At 38.3% G+C, this 15,615-nt stretch overlaps 1 protein-coding gene across 1 annotated transcript in view; it reads left to right on the top strand.

The window, feature by feature from the left end:
• LOC126418845 (poly [ADP-ribose] polymerase) overlaps window positions 1-13,396 on the top strand; it is a 103,422-nt gene extending 90,026 nt beyond the window's left edge. Inside the window, exons 18-19 of the mRNA XM_050085832.1 lie at window positions 4,353-4,532; window positions 12,256-13,396. Of these exons, the coding sequence (XP_049941789.1) occupies window positions 4,353-4,532; window positions 12,256-12,328 (253 nt within the window). The 3' untranslated portion in view covers window positions 12,329-13,396. The remainder of the gene's footprint in view (window positions 1-4,352; window positions 4,533-12,255) is intronic.
• Window positions 13,397-15,615: the final 2,219 nt, after the last annotated feature.

The following is a 15,615-nucleotide window of genomic DNA, read 5'->3' as shown; positions in this document are numbered from 1 at the left end:
AATCGTAAAATGCATTTTAGACAGGTACGTGCTGAGTAAAACTGTGAGGGACAGGAAAAACCCACCGTGGTTCAACAACAAAGTTAGGAAACTACTGCGAAAGCAAAGAGAGCTTCACTGCAAGTTTAAACGCAGCCAAAACCTCTCAGACAAACAGAAGCTAAACGATGTCAAAGTTAGTGTAAGGAGGGCTATGCGTGAAGCGTTCAGTGAATTCGAAAGCAAAATTCTATGTACCGACTTGACAGAAAATCCTAGGAAGTTCTGGTCTTACGTTAAATCAGTAAGTGGCTCGAAACAGCATATCCAGACACTCCGGGATGATAATGGCATTGAAACAGAGGATGACACGAGTAAAGCTGCAATACTAAACGCCTTTCTCCAAAGCTGTTTCACAGAGGAAGACCGCACTGCAGTTCCTTCTCTAAATCCTCGCACAAACAAGAAAATGGCTGACATCGAATTAAGTGTCCAAGGAATAGAAAAGCAACTGGAATCACTCAACAGAGGAAAGTCCACTGGACCTGATGGGATACCAATTCGATTCTACCCAGAGTACGCGAAAGAACTTACCCCCTTCTAACAGCCATGTACCGCAAGTCTCTAGAGGAACAGAAGGTTCCAAATGATTGGAAAAGGGCACAGGTAGTCCCAGTCTTCAAGAAGAGTCGTCGAGCAGATGCGCAAAACTATAGACCAATATCTCTGACGTCGATCTGTCGTAGAATTTTAGAACATGTTTTTTGCTCGCGTATCATGTCGTTTTTGGAAACCCAGAATATACTCTGTAGGAATCAACATGGATTCCGGAAACAGCGATCGTGAGAGACCCAACTCGCTTTATTTGTTCATAAGACCCAGAAAATATTAGATACAGGCTCCCAGGTAGATGCTATTTTCCTTGACTTCTGGAAGACGTTAGATACAGTTCCACACTGTCGCCTGATGAACAAAGTAAGAGCCTACGAAATATCAGACCAGCTGTGTGGCTGCATTGAAGAGTTTTTAGCAAACAGAACACAGCATGTTGTTATCAATGGAAAGACGTCTACAGGCGTTAAAGTAACCTCTGGTGTGCCACAGGGGAGTGTTATGGGACCATTGCTTTTCACAGTGTATATAAATGACCTAGTAGATAGTGTCGGAAGTTCCATGCGGCTTTTTGCGGATGATGCTGTATTATACAGAGAAGTTGCAGCATTAGAAAATTGTAGCGAAATGCAGGAAGATCTGCAGCGGATAGGCACTTGGTGCAGGGAGTGGCAACTGACCCTTAACATAGACAAATGTAATGTATCGTGAATACACAGAAAGAAGGATCATTTTTGTATGATTATATGATAGCGGAACAAACACTGGTAGCAGTTACTTCTGTAAAATATCTGGGAGTATGCGTGCAGAACGATTTGAAGTGGAATGATCATATAAAATTAATTGTTGGTAAGGCGGGTACCAGGTTGAGATTCATTGGTAGAGTCCTTAGAAAATGTAGTCCATGAACAAAGGAGGTGGGTTACAAAACACTCGTTCGACCTATACTTGAGCATTGCTCATCACTGTGGGATCCGTACCAGATCGGGTTGACGGAGGAGATAGAGAAGATCCAAAGAAGAGCGGCGCGTTTCGTCACAGGGTTATTTGGTAACCGTTATAGCGTTACGGAGATGTTTAGCAAACTCAGGTGGCAGACTCTGCAAGAGAGGCGCTCTGCATTGCGGTGTAGCTTGCTCGCCAGGTTTCGAGAGGGTGCGTTTCTGGATGAGGTATCAAATATATTGCTTCCCCCTACTTATACCTCCCGAGGAGATCACGAATGTAAAATTAGAGAAATTCGAGCGCGCATGGAGGCTTTCAGACAGTCGTTCTTCCCGCGAACCATACGCGACTGGAACAGAAAAGGGAGGTAATGAGTGGCACGTAAAGTGCCTTCCGCCACACACCGTTGGGTGGCTTGCGGAGTATAAATGTAGATGTAGATGTAGTTTGAAATCACGACAGTTTTCATTTCTAGTAGGTTGCGGAAAAATATTGCGAATGGTGGTTTGAGAAATATAACTTTTTCATTTTATGCAGTATGAATGATGTTGAGCGTGAGAATGTGCGATGATTTTCTTAAATCTCGGAGCTTTTCTCTCTTTCAAAACTTCACTTATCGAGGCCAGCCACCTAGAAAAATTTTGGGCCCAGAAGACGAGCCATTTACGCCATTATTTAAAATTTTAGTTGCACTTTAGTGTTTGATGTATCTTAAAGCTTAGCTTTCCTTGTAGTTATACTGCATGAATATTAATTTCCTGTTTGTGTGTTTGCACTACTTAATGGTGATGTTGCTATGGCTGACTAATTGTATGTCCATTGCTTGTAACATCTGTTCTCATTGACCACCGAGATTGACACGAGCTATGATTGGCAGACAAAAACGCAGTGCAGTCTAGATTTCAGTGCTTCAGAAGCTACTGTGCGGGATTTGGAGGGATTCGTATTTATACTTTTCTAACATTAAAATATGCTGTATACATGTTTTTTGCACATCAAAGATCTTTCCAGGACGTGTAGTATTTTGCTGGGTTTCATTTCCAAAGGTCTGGGAAGTTCTGTGCTAGTGTATAAAAACTGTACCAGTCAAAGGATTGACAGATTTTGCAGCTCAGAGGGAAAGTATGTTGTCACTTAACATGGGAAAATTGTATAATCACCTGAGAAACAGTGTATTTTTAACCGGCAAGTCTAGGAAATTCTTTTCCTATCCTTGCACGTACATACACCCTGCTATATTTCTCTTTTTAATAGCATCCTTCTACTACTTCCATGTGTATCCAAAATATATCGTGATATTAATTTTAATCTTTCCTTTCAATGTTTTATATGGGAAAAATTTTGAAGGGAGATACCTTTGTTTTTGTTTCTTATAAACATTATTTTCTTGTTTAAGTGCCAGGATAATCAATTGCGACTTGCCTGAGTGTCCACGCACCTCAAAAGAACTATTCAGACTGTAAAGAACCACGAAAAAGTTGACACAGCCACTTTCACCCTACATTTAACAATAGTAAGCAAAAGTCTAAGCCTCTTCAGGTGACAGTTCCTGACTAACACTTCCTGCAATAAATTCGAACACTCACCTTTGATTTCCCCCTTCAGTAGTTAATAGCACTGTTTGTGGCTCATCTTAATGGTTTCTTGATGCTGCAAAAATATGCAATGAAATTAGGTGAGAATCTTTACAGAATTTTGGGCTAGTTGTGCTATACTAAATTTCAAGACTTCCACTGATGCAAAGAATAGTGCAAGCCTCTATTATAAAATGCAAGTGAATTGTAACTATGCAAGCTGCATACAGCCAGTCCCCACAATAGTCAGATAACACTCTTCACAGTGAAGTGTTCTAGGCCACACCACTATTCAAGAATATTGGGTCACTAATTGTACTCTAACTGATTAAATAAACTGTGTTATTAACACTTGCAACAATTTCAAATTGTCTTGGTGAGCCGTCATGACGTCAAGTAATGACTTAGTTGCACTTCTAATATAATCTTTGCCATTCAGGATGCTGCGTGGCTAGAACAGTAATCACCACCAAATTAGCGGTGTCATTTCCACCCCTTGCTCTTTTCTACAATAGGAGCACAGTCTATTGATAGGAACAGGAAAAAATCATTTCATTTCATGGCCAAGTTCGTTGTTACTTTTTGCCAAATTTGATTGTGTTTTCGTGCTAATTTTTGGTGCTATTCATATCGTCAAATCAAAGTTTGTCATGCAGAAAATGGATTGTGAATTGAAGATCATACCCAAGCACACAGCCGTGAAGAGATTAGAAACCAAAATAAAGTTTCAATATTCAGTAACTATCAGTTATGAATATTAATAAATTGCTTTACTTATTTTTACAACATGTTTATACATTGCAAAATTGCAAATTTCACAGTATATTATAGTCACAGATTTCATGTTATTTGCTGAAAACTTCTAATGTAGCATTATTTTATGCATTATTGTTTTTGCAGAATTTTCCTGTCCCTACTTATAAAAATAACCAAACGTTTTACAGTGACAAAATTCTTTTACTCCAAAATTGGTCTGTAAATTATTTCCGCAATGAATTGAGATGACAGATTTGCCCCTAACATCTACCTCAGAATTTGGCACGTTACAGAGCCCGTTTTGCTTATTCTTGCTTCTTCAAAATAGGTATTTGTGTTTTAACGAAAAAGTTACTTTTCCTGACTTTCAGAGCCTATAATGTATTACGGTCCTACTGTATTATGACAATCAACGTGGAATCCAAAATTTGTCGTCTTGTTCACTTTCAGCATATGCTAGTATACCAATGGTCATATGCTTTATAGGTACGAAAGAACGCAGGCTGATTATATAGAGAAACTTCCTCCTGGCAAACACAGCACATTGGGTTTGGGGCGCACTGAGCCAAATCCAAAAGAAGTGCACGTAAGATCTGATGGTGTCATCGTCCCTGTTGGGAAGGGAGTCCCAACTGCTCGGAAGAATGTTTCATTGTTGTACAATGAGTATCCTTTGCAATGTAATGGTTTTAATCCTTTAATAATTACTTGTTGTGTATTTCTCAAGGTACATCTTCTGTGCTACAGAGGTAAGTATTTCATACAATACTGTAGAGATAAGTGTTTTACACACACTATCAAGTGGGAATAAATCATGCTCTTATAGTCATACAGGGGGTCCAGAAAAATGTAAGACACTCTTTGATAGTCAATATTAATGGAATAAAATTCTTGCACGGGGCAGGAGGTAGGGGAGCAAGGGTAGGAAGATTTTGTGCATTCAAAGTGACTTCCATTAACAGCCGAATGACATCTGTTCCGCTGAACTGTTGACTGAAATATGGCTGTCAGTGTTGCCGGTGCAGTAGCTGCACATGACACCTCAGTGGTTTATCATAGCTCGTTCATTGCTGGCTTCTGGTGATAAACTTCATTTTTCAAAATCCACCGTAGCTAGAAGTGAAGATATTTGCAGGGCCTGGGGACCGTGGTGAGTACTCAGCAGCTCCTCTTCAACCTTTCCGTCATCCAAGTAGATTTTCATCCAAGTAGGCTCTGACTTATGTGTGGTTGTGAGACGGAGCGCCATCTTGTTGTGGGTAAAATCTTTCATTTCCAGACACCTCTCGGACGGCAGGTAAGATCAGAGTTTGCAGCATATCAAGATGCACAGTTATGGTAAACTGTGCAATTTTATTTATTTATTTACACGAAAAGTTTTGTAGGACCAAATTGAGGAGCAAATCTCCAAAGTCATGGAACATGTCAGTACATGTAATTACGACATAAAAGTAATAACAGATATAATAAAATGTTCACTAGTCTGAAAAAAGTCAGTCCATAATTTTAAGTAAAATCAATTAACAATATAACAAGAATCAGCTTAATTTTTCAAGGAACTCCTTGATGGAATAGAAAGTGACTCATGAGGGTCATTTTCAATTTCAAAGGGCATGGATTACTGCTAAGATTTTTGAATTAGAGTGGTAGCTTATTGAAAATGGATGCAGCAGTATACTGCACACTTTTCTGCACAAGAGTTAAGGAAGTCGGATCCAAATGCAGGTTTTGTTGAATTGTAAAAACTGAGTCCTACTGTGATTTAGCATTAGTTTATTTTCTACAAGCCATGAACTCAGGTCATGAACTGCACTATTCAAAACTGAGCCAATGTTGCACATAACATCCTTTACTACCAAGCTAGTGTCATCACCAAACAGAAATACTTTAGTTACCCATAATATTAGAGGCATATCATTTATATAAATAAGGAACAGGAGTGGCCCCAACATTGATCCCTGGGGCACCCCCTGCTTGACTGTACCCCACTCAGACCCCACACCACAGCCATTCTCAACATTGTGAATAATGACATTTTGCTGTCTGTTGCTAAAGTAAGAGATGAACCAATTGTGAGCTACTCCCCATATTCCGTAATGGTCCATCTTCTGGAGCAATATTTTGTGATCAACACACTCGAACACCTTAGTTAAATCAAAAAATATGCATAGCATTCAAAACATTTTGTTCACCCCTTCCAGTACCTCACAGAGAAAAGAGAATATAGCATTTTCAGTTGTTGAAAGACTTCTAAAGCCGAAATGTACATTTGATAGCAAATCGTGCAATACCAAATGATCAATTATCTTTACATACGCTGCCTTTTCAATAACCTTAGCAAATACTGATGGTATAGTAATAGGTCTAAAATTATCTACATTATCCCTGTCTCCCTTATTGTAAAGTGGCTTTACTACTGAGTACTTTAATCATTCAGGAAACTGACCGTAGCTAAAGGAAAAATTACAAATATGGATAAATACAGGGCTAACATGTGCAGCACAGTACTTTAATGTTCTGCTAGGCACTCCATCATATCTATGAGAGTCTTCAGTGATTTAGTTATTTACTCAATATTCCCCTTGTATGCATCACAGAAGAGTATTTCAGACATCAGCCTTGGAAAGGCATTTGACAAAGAAGTTATATGATTCCCTGTAGATACTAAAGTTTTATTAAATCACCAGCAGTGCTCAGATAATGATTGTTAAATACTGTACTTATATCTGATTTATAAGTAACAGAAATATTTTTATTAGAATTGACTTCATATCGTCGACCTCTTGCTGCTGACCAGACACTTCCTTATGGTTTTAATTTTATCCTGTGAATTAGCTATTCTATTTGCATACCACATTTTCTTTGTCTTCCTAATAACATTTTTAAGCACCTTACAATACTGTTTGTAATGGACTACTGTAGCTTGATTGTGACTATTTCTGCTAGTACCCCTTTCAGAACGTTCTAATGGGAAGCAACTCTCGAAGAGCATGAGAAGTGTGTTAAGGAAAGCATTATATTTATCACCTACGTTATCAGCACTATAAACATCCTGCCACTCTTATTCCTTGACAAGGTATAAAATACTCTAATGCTGTTGGATTGGCTGTGCTACTGTTCCCTTCCACCCTAGTTGTGAAGAAGGAAAACAAAAAATCTGCATCAGATCATATGAATTTTTGTGGTCTACCAACATCCTTTTTCTTGCACAATCATATGCAAAATTAATATTGAAGTCACCACATATAACTAATTTCTGGTACTTCCTATAAAGTGAATCAAGAACCCTCTGTAGCTTGAGCAGAAATGTTCTGAAGTCAGAGTTGTGGGGCCTATAAACAGCAACAGTTAGAAGTTTAGTTTCATTAAATTTAACTGCCTCTGCACAAGATTCAAATATCTGTTCAGTGCAGTGCCGTGATGTATCTATGGATTCAAATAGAATACTGTTTTTTACATACATAGCCACTCCCCCACCATGCAAGGAACTCCTTGAAAAACAACCAGCAATGACAGACCACATCACACATTAACACCTGGTAGATTAACCCGTTTGTCTATGTGAATGTGAGGATTTTCAGAAGCTCAGTACTCGCAGTTGTGATGGTTTACAGTGATGTTCAGTTTGAAGTGCGCCCCATTGGTCCAGATAACTATCTATGCAAACTATTCATCCTCGTGTAGCGTGGCTTCAGACCATTTGCAGTACTCATTGTTTATCTGGGTTGTCTTTGTTTGTGGTGTGCAATGATCACAGAGTGCACACTTTCCACTTTGCAGCCTACAGAATATGTCATGCATTTGATTGACTTAACCCCACTTTCACGTGCACCCTGCTTCACAGATTCTTGAGGTGACCTAATAAAATGTTGCAACACAGTATTGCTGGTAGCTGGACTTGAATTTTTTGGTTGGCCAGACCTTTGCATATGCACGTTCTGAACAGCAATGTTGACCATGCCTGGATCTACGGGAGGGCCAAACCAGGCTATCTGCCGCAAGTGGCATTTTAGGGGGTGCCAAATTCATGTTCTTGAAGGAAAAAACCTTGTTTCACTGAGCACCTATCATCCTGCGCACATTGGTGTATCGACTACTCATATTATTTGGAACACATTCTATGTTGATTTCTGACCGAACCATGAGTTGACTTTTGAATGCATGCATAGTGTACATGGTGTGTCTGCCAGGGGCATCTCCATTGCGTCAAGAAATAAAAAATCTTTCCCGCAAACAAAAGGGGATGGAGCTATATGAACAGAGACGAATAAAACCAGAGAGATGAATACCATTGCAGGGAAACAAATCCTGCCTCCATTTATCTGGCCAGCAACCTGCAGCAAAACTGACACTGTCACAGGGATCGCTGATTTCTTCTAGTGTTGTATGGGTCGTAATCAAAATCCGTGATGGACCAGGATTAGTCACTTCACTTATTTCAAAAGAAGAAAAGAAAACAATGAGCAACACGCAACACAAAGCATTCAGGGATGGCTACTGCATAATTTCTTGTTGAAGTTAGCAGACACAGTTCAGACCCAACCTCAAGCAATATTTGATGCAGCTACAGTTCAAAACATCTGCCACCTAACTTGCCACATTAAAACTGTCCACATTATACCATCTTTCAAGCTTTAGCTAACAAACAGACATAAGTGTTTCTTTCTTATAGAATGATAGGTCCCATGGCCGAGTGCTAACTTGAGTTAAGTAATGTGTATTTTCAACAGACCATTCTACAGTTGACATTGCACCAGATCATTGAGCACAGTGATACATTGTTGCATTCGTACACTTTATTTTGCAAATAGGTTCTTGCGCACATTATCTTTCGAAATTGAGCTTTGCCAGATGATGTACAATGCCAGTAACGACTTACATTTTTGATATTGTATACAGAAAATAGTCATTTCAAACTATCTCTGATAAATAGCTCATCTGGATACAATTAGTTGTGAAACAGTGTCTATTAAGTAATTCTGTGTTTTCATTATGATACAGAATTCACATCTATTTCACATTTCTCACAAAACGCAAATTTTTCTGGTCTGTATTTTTGAACACACCTCGTACATGTTATGTCATTGAAATTCTTGTGGAAGCGTCTTTCAAATGCCACAAAAAAAGTATATAGCTCCATTAGAAAAAAACACTTGGTGTCGTAATTCGGTGACTATAAATGTTAAAAATTTCTTGTGAATGTCAGGGGATTCACCATATTTTCCACCATAACATGGTGAAAACTGCACTTGCATACATTTATTCATTCTGGGTTTACTTAGGATGGGCTGTCTTGACTGCCTGTATATATGATAACAAGTAGTCCTTCTCGATATCATCACTGCTTGCTTCTTCCTTGGCCATCTGTTTCCTGCTGTACGAGGTGCATTCAAGTTCTAAGGCCTCCGATTTTTTTTCTAATTAACTACTCACCCGAAATCGATGAAACTGGCGTTACTGGAGGCGATCTGTTCAACAGTCATTTGGCGATCCCCCAAAACAATTCTCTCCACTTTCTCGATCATGTCGTCAGACCGGCTCGTGCGAGCCCGAGGTTGTTTCGGTTTGTTGTCACACGACGTTCTGCCTTCATTAAACTGTCGCCCACGAACGCACTTTCGACACATCCATAACTCCATTACCACATGTCTCCTTCAACTGTTGATTAATTTCAATTGGTTTCACACCACGCAAATCCAGAAAACGAATGGTTGCACACTGTTCAAGTAAGGAAAACGTCACCATTTTAAGTATTTGAAACAGTTCTCTTTCTCGCTGCTGGAGGTAAATTTCCATCTGCTGTACGGTGCTGCCATCTCTGGGACATATTGACAATGAACGCGGCCTCATTTTAAAACAATGTGCATGTTTCTATCTCTTTCCAGTCCGGAGAAAAAAAATCAGAGGCCTTAGAACTTGAAAGCACCTCATATGTAGTCGTGTCGTGCTACTCTTGCCACAATCTGCACTGTGCTGTTCTTTCCTTATTGTTACAGCAGTTTTCTTAAGTACTTTCAATGCAGTTGTTGTCCTCTTAACAATGTCAGGAGGTTGATCTGTTTGTTTCTAAGACTAGCAATTATACAAAGAGCAAAAGTAGCTGAACTTAATTGGTTGAGCAGGTCAGTAATATGTTTCTTCCAGTTCAAGGTGTCATCAGGATGTCATTGCTCTTCAGGTACCATCATTACTTCAGATCCCTTTCTGTAGTATTTTTCGTTCAGTTATTGTGACCTGTTGTTTATCGGGGGGAGGGGGTGGGGTGTTGTGGGTACTCAAATATATCTGTCAATTCTCAAACATATCTTTTAAAGTGATTTCTATGTGTTGAAGTGCTTGCCCTCACATATTGTTCCATGGATTGCTGCTTTCATGGTGGTCAGTAAATTGTATGAGCCTCCAGGGTGGTGCTAAAAAGGTGAGCATATCAATGAGTTCTGTCTTTGGTGGCAGAGTTTGTTTGGCAGACACAGGGAGCTTGAGTGGAGGGCTGGTGAGTGTCACCTGTGTTCTGCAGTTATAATCTGTGGTCATAACTCATGTAACCACCCTGCAGTGTTGTCTTTTGTAGGATGGCAATCTCAGTGTAACTGGTGAAGTAATGAAGATGGTACAAACTTCTGCAAAAAAAAAAAAAAAAGCCTGAACGTTGTGATAACATGATGATGCTGTGGATTGCTATAAGAAGAAAAAGTAATTAGTGAGGACCATCTGAGGTACCTGGCACACCTTAGCTGTATTAGGCTTGTTCATGTATAAACAAACATGGCAGAGTTAAAATTCTTAACTGCCTGTGAGATGTCCTTGGATCTTGCATTATCAAATAAAAACAAACCCAGTGGGCTGGTTGATAATAGTAACATCTTACCTGACAAATTATTACAGGAGGGTAGCCCTCCTGAAGACGCTTTCACTAAAATATGAAGAGTTACAGGGATGAGACACAGTTGTCCAAGTGCATTTATCATTGTAAGAAGAGATATTTGATAGTTGTTCCCATTCTATATATGCAGAGGACTTACTTGTATTAGAAATGAAGTCAATGAATGGGTTAAAAATGGCAAGATGCCACAACTGGACAAATCATGTAACTTGGAAACACTTAAGATGAATAGTGAATATCTCATTGCAGTTGAAAGGCTTAAAACTTTTGATGATTTTAACCATAGATTTGTCGTGAAGACAGAATAGGTGCAAAATCTGTTGCGTTATGGAAATAATGGTAGGATGAAGGATTTACCGAAGTATGAAACCTAATGTAAAGATGAATGGACCTTGAGAAGACTGCTGCCTACATTTTGATGTCCATTTTGCCAGTTGTAATCTTACCCTCCCACACACCACTATTAAAATTCTCTCCCTTTGCGCAAATTTTGTAAGCTCCAAGAGGCGTAAGATATACAAAAAAATAACTTTTTACTCATCATTTTCTGGTTGTTGTTGTCTATGGCTCAAAGTCTTGTCTAGTACATTCTTGCAGCTGAAATTTCAATTTTGTAGGTTCGTGATGACTAAATAACTGAAGATGATTTGCTTGTATTGTTCTTGAATTTTATTCTTTGTCACATCTTTGAACATCACACCGTTTTTACGTTTTCCACATTTAAAAAAATTACATTGTTGGTGACAAACTTACGTAAAGTCTACTTCCATCAGAGGCATGCTTACCACTACCTACATTCTGCAGTACATTATTCCAAAGAGTTTACAGACTTTCTTTACCAAAGAATAATCTTCACTAAAGTATGTCATTATTTTGTTAGTCAATTTAGAATTTATTAATTAGCATTAGATTGTGCAATTAATAATATGAATTAAGTATGCCACAAATTTTGTAGTTTCAAATACTTTAAAAAAATATTTTTAATTCTTAGTATTATCAATTGTCACACATTAATTTCTTTTTTATACATTTTAGCCTGAAATATACATCGTATACAAAATCATATGAATTCTTTAAGTGAAACAGCTGAGATAACTTCAACCTATGCAAGAATCGATAGTATACATGGTATTGGTTATTTCTATATAAAAAAAATGTGATGTTAGAGCAGGGTGACTCATTATACAGTCTTTTCAGAATATGAACATTGGTTGTATACGCATTAGTCTGTCCATTTCTTTGAAACCCCCATAGTAATATATAGTGCCAGAAACTTGACCATACCAAATTCACCTTACCAGTTAGTGCTACAAATAATGGTGGGAAGCTCATGTGCCAGATGTAGAGTGCATATGAAGGAAAGAAAATTCTTGAAAAACATTAACGTTGTAACACATTGATGCCAAAAAGTACTTAAAGCCATTTATCTCCTATCATTTGTAAGTCCTGTGTAGTATAGTAGATTGCAATTGCTGTTTATTATTTTCTTCCTTAACAACTTTTCAGATACATTGTATATGATGTTGGGCAAGTAAACATTCAGTATTTGATGAAAGTTAACTTCAAGTACAAGTTTTAAATTTCCTATGACTGCACCTAATGAAATATGTGATATACCTCCTATACGAAGGATGACGAATGGTATTGTTACTATTTTTATATGTACATCTTGTTATATTACTTTAGCACTTTTATATAGTTGTTCCATTTGCTTAGTCCTCCAGTCTCAGTGATAGGCATTGGAACTGCAGCTATGTAAGAATATACAATTCATCATTTAAGACTGAATATAATGCCCGAGTCCTTTGCTGATTTTATACATGCAGTGTGGTTTCTCACACTTAATATTTGTTTGAATTTTACACGAAATGACTGAAAGTGTCACCTGATTTGCTGAAAATTAAAACAGCATGGAGCTCACTTTTCACATACACTTTTGAAGTTATGTATTCTAAAACGAGAGATTTATGTAAACATAAGATTGCAGTGTCAGTGGTGTAGATGTAAAAGCAGTTTCAACAAAATTGTAAGATGTTTATCAGTTTTAAATCTGAAGGAAAAGCTTCCTGTACATGCTGTTATTCTTGCACTTTGTTTGATGCAAACAATTTGTATGATGATCTGATATCACAGATGTTTAAGATGTTTGATTCTGTGTAAAATATTGTGTGTTATGTTTAAAAGCATTGATTGCTTGTTGTCACGTGGTCTTATTAGAAATATTACTTTTCTGAAAATCAGAATATCCAGTATGGTGTAACTGTCATTTAAAACTACAGATTTTGGAATAATTTGTAAATGAATACTGGGTTTTTGACTATTCTGCCAAAAAGATTAAATAAATTAAGGATGCCAATGTTTTCTTTAAATTTTCTGTTAATATTGTCTTGGTCTGACCAGTTAGATGAAAAACAGTTTTAGCCAAGTAAAATTTTCTGTACGCAATTTAATTCAGTAATTTATTAGATTTACATTATTTTAAAGGTATGTCACAGGCAAACAGATATGTATCAATATTTGATCCGCATGTGAAGAGGACTGATATTTTTGTAGCATTTTTACCTGAATGTTTTACAGTGTAATGTTCACCATCTGTGTAGTTCAAAACTGAATAAAGCAATTAAAAAAGTAAATTATGATAACAGAAGGTAAAGTTACTATCTGCAACAATTTTTACCTCCCCTCCCATCCCTTCATATTTGCCACTTCTCAAGGTTGGCACCTATGCTGTGGATAGTGTCAAAATGGTAAACTCACTTCATAACTAAGTGGTCCATAGCAAATTTATCTCGCGCGCGCGCGCGCGCGCGTGTGTGTGTGTGTGTGTGTGTGTGTGTGTGTGTGTGTGTGTGTGTGTGTGTGTGTGTGTGTGGGGGGGGGGGGGGTTCTTTTCTGTTTTAGTTGTTAGCCAAGTTTTCAGTTGTTTATATATTTATATGCCAGTCAGCACCTACTGTGTATCAGGAATTGTTTACTTTCCTCCTTCCATTATTTGTATTTCACCCAGGACCTAAATTATCACATTTTAATAACTTATTTTTCTGGTAATCATTTGTCTACTGTTAACTTCCACAGCTGGGTATTTCATATTTATTCAAATACTCTGGGCTATTGTGCCATGGTCAAATTAACTCCATGGATAAATCCAATGTTATGTCCCCGTCTGGAAGTTGTAGCGTTTGTGAATGTCCGATATCTCTCCAGGGGGTGCGACTTTGTCGAAGGCACTTCATTTGCGGGGCAAGGAGGCTAATGAGCTCTGAAGAAGTTAGGGGCTATGCTGCGTAGCTGCTGACAGGGGTACCTAAGCCAGACTGGTTCCAGCAGATGAGCCAGATAGCCTGCTCCCTCCAAATAGGGAGTTGAGTTCATGATTGACACCCTTGCCTTGTAAAAAAACCTATCATTATGAATTATTCCACAAGGAGTGTTATTCTGCTCTTATGAAGATTAATAGCATCAGAGATCAGGAATATGGATACAAATTTGGAACACACAACCCATGTACACTCTTTGACATAAAACTCGACCGGCGGCCAGCCGCTGCAGAGGCTAAGTCCGCGCCGATCGCGACATGGGACAAATAAACTGGCCAACTCGCTAATTCTCTAAATCCGGCTGTCTGCACAATCTGGCAACACTGTAGACTGCGGCACTTCCTGGAGGAAGGCTTGTCCCATATAAGAGAAACCATACTCCGTTTACACCCGTGGTATAGCGGTACCATGTGTTCTTTGTATCTATAATGTCTGTGTATCGAAACTAGCTGGCGCAAAAAAAATTTATAGCCTCTTCCAACTGAATGCTGAAGACGTGAATGTAATGGCAATGCAGATTCAATCTATTTCACTATCACACCGATAACAAACTTTTATCCAGTAGCCATTTTGCGGCAGATTTCTTGCAGTGTGTCCTCCTCTGGATGCCGCATGCGGCGAAGCTCCGGGATCCATTTGCTGGCTACTGGCAGCAACCGTGGCGAGAGTAGCGGCGCTGCACTCCCCCGTTCTTTATCGAAAGTGCCTGCTACTGCTCATCGCTTTTGATAATTTAAAACGCTTTATTATTATTATTATTATTAAATGTTGCTCCATAGAAGATTTCTAAGATTTCCATTCCTGCTCGAAAGCAACAGACTGACGCCCTGATTAGTAGATGGGAACTGTATTACATTAATCAGCAAGAGCTGCGTATGGTCCGAAATTTATTTTATAGACTTACACGAAATTAAACCACCTCTCTACATTCGATGAATTTATAAATGCTTCATACCTCTTTCTTTTCCTTTCAAAGTCAATTATTTGTGCAACTTTTGGCCAATATTCGGATGTTTTCGTCGAGCCAGAGTGAGCGTCTGTAGTGTAAAGTGTATTATAGTTTTTGTTTCATTCCTTATGGTAAGTCTATGCGATAAACTGTGTAAATACCTTCCAATGCATGCTCTGTAGCAGTGCAGGAACACTGCACACTTGGAGTTCCATGTATGGATTCATGAAGTATTTAACGTTAATAGGAAGTGATAGTTAAGGTCATCAGATTTAAGGCAGAAAAAGTTATCGATTTTGAGGTTTCATAGAATGGAAAGGAATTGCTAATGCCGGTGTCAGCAAACATCTACAGTTAAATGCTATTGCAAAATGTAGAAGAGAGGAACTATATTTATCAACATATTCACTTCATAAACAACCTCCTGACATGTTAGACCCATATGACGAACAAAGCTCAAATTCGAATTGTTGACAGTAGGTTTGAATCTTTTCAGAAACTATTTTACAGTGAAGCACCTTGGCATTTGCAAAGCAGACATCCTTGATATTAACATAATTTACTAAGTCGAAATTGCAAGGAGATTTATGTGTAAAGGCA

This window comes from Schistocerca serialis, chromosome 9 (assembly GCF_023864345.2).
Source record: "Schistocerca serialis cubense isolate TAMUIC-IGC-003099 chromosome 9, iqSchSeri2.2, whole genome shotgun sequence".
NCBI classification, from domain to species: Eukaryota; Metazoa; Arthropoda; class Insecta; order Orthoptera; family Acrididae; genus Schistocerca; species Schistocerca serialis.
This window is presented reverse-complemented; position numbering and strand designations above follow the sequence as displayed.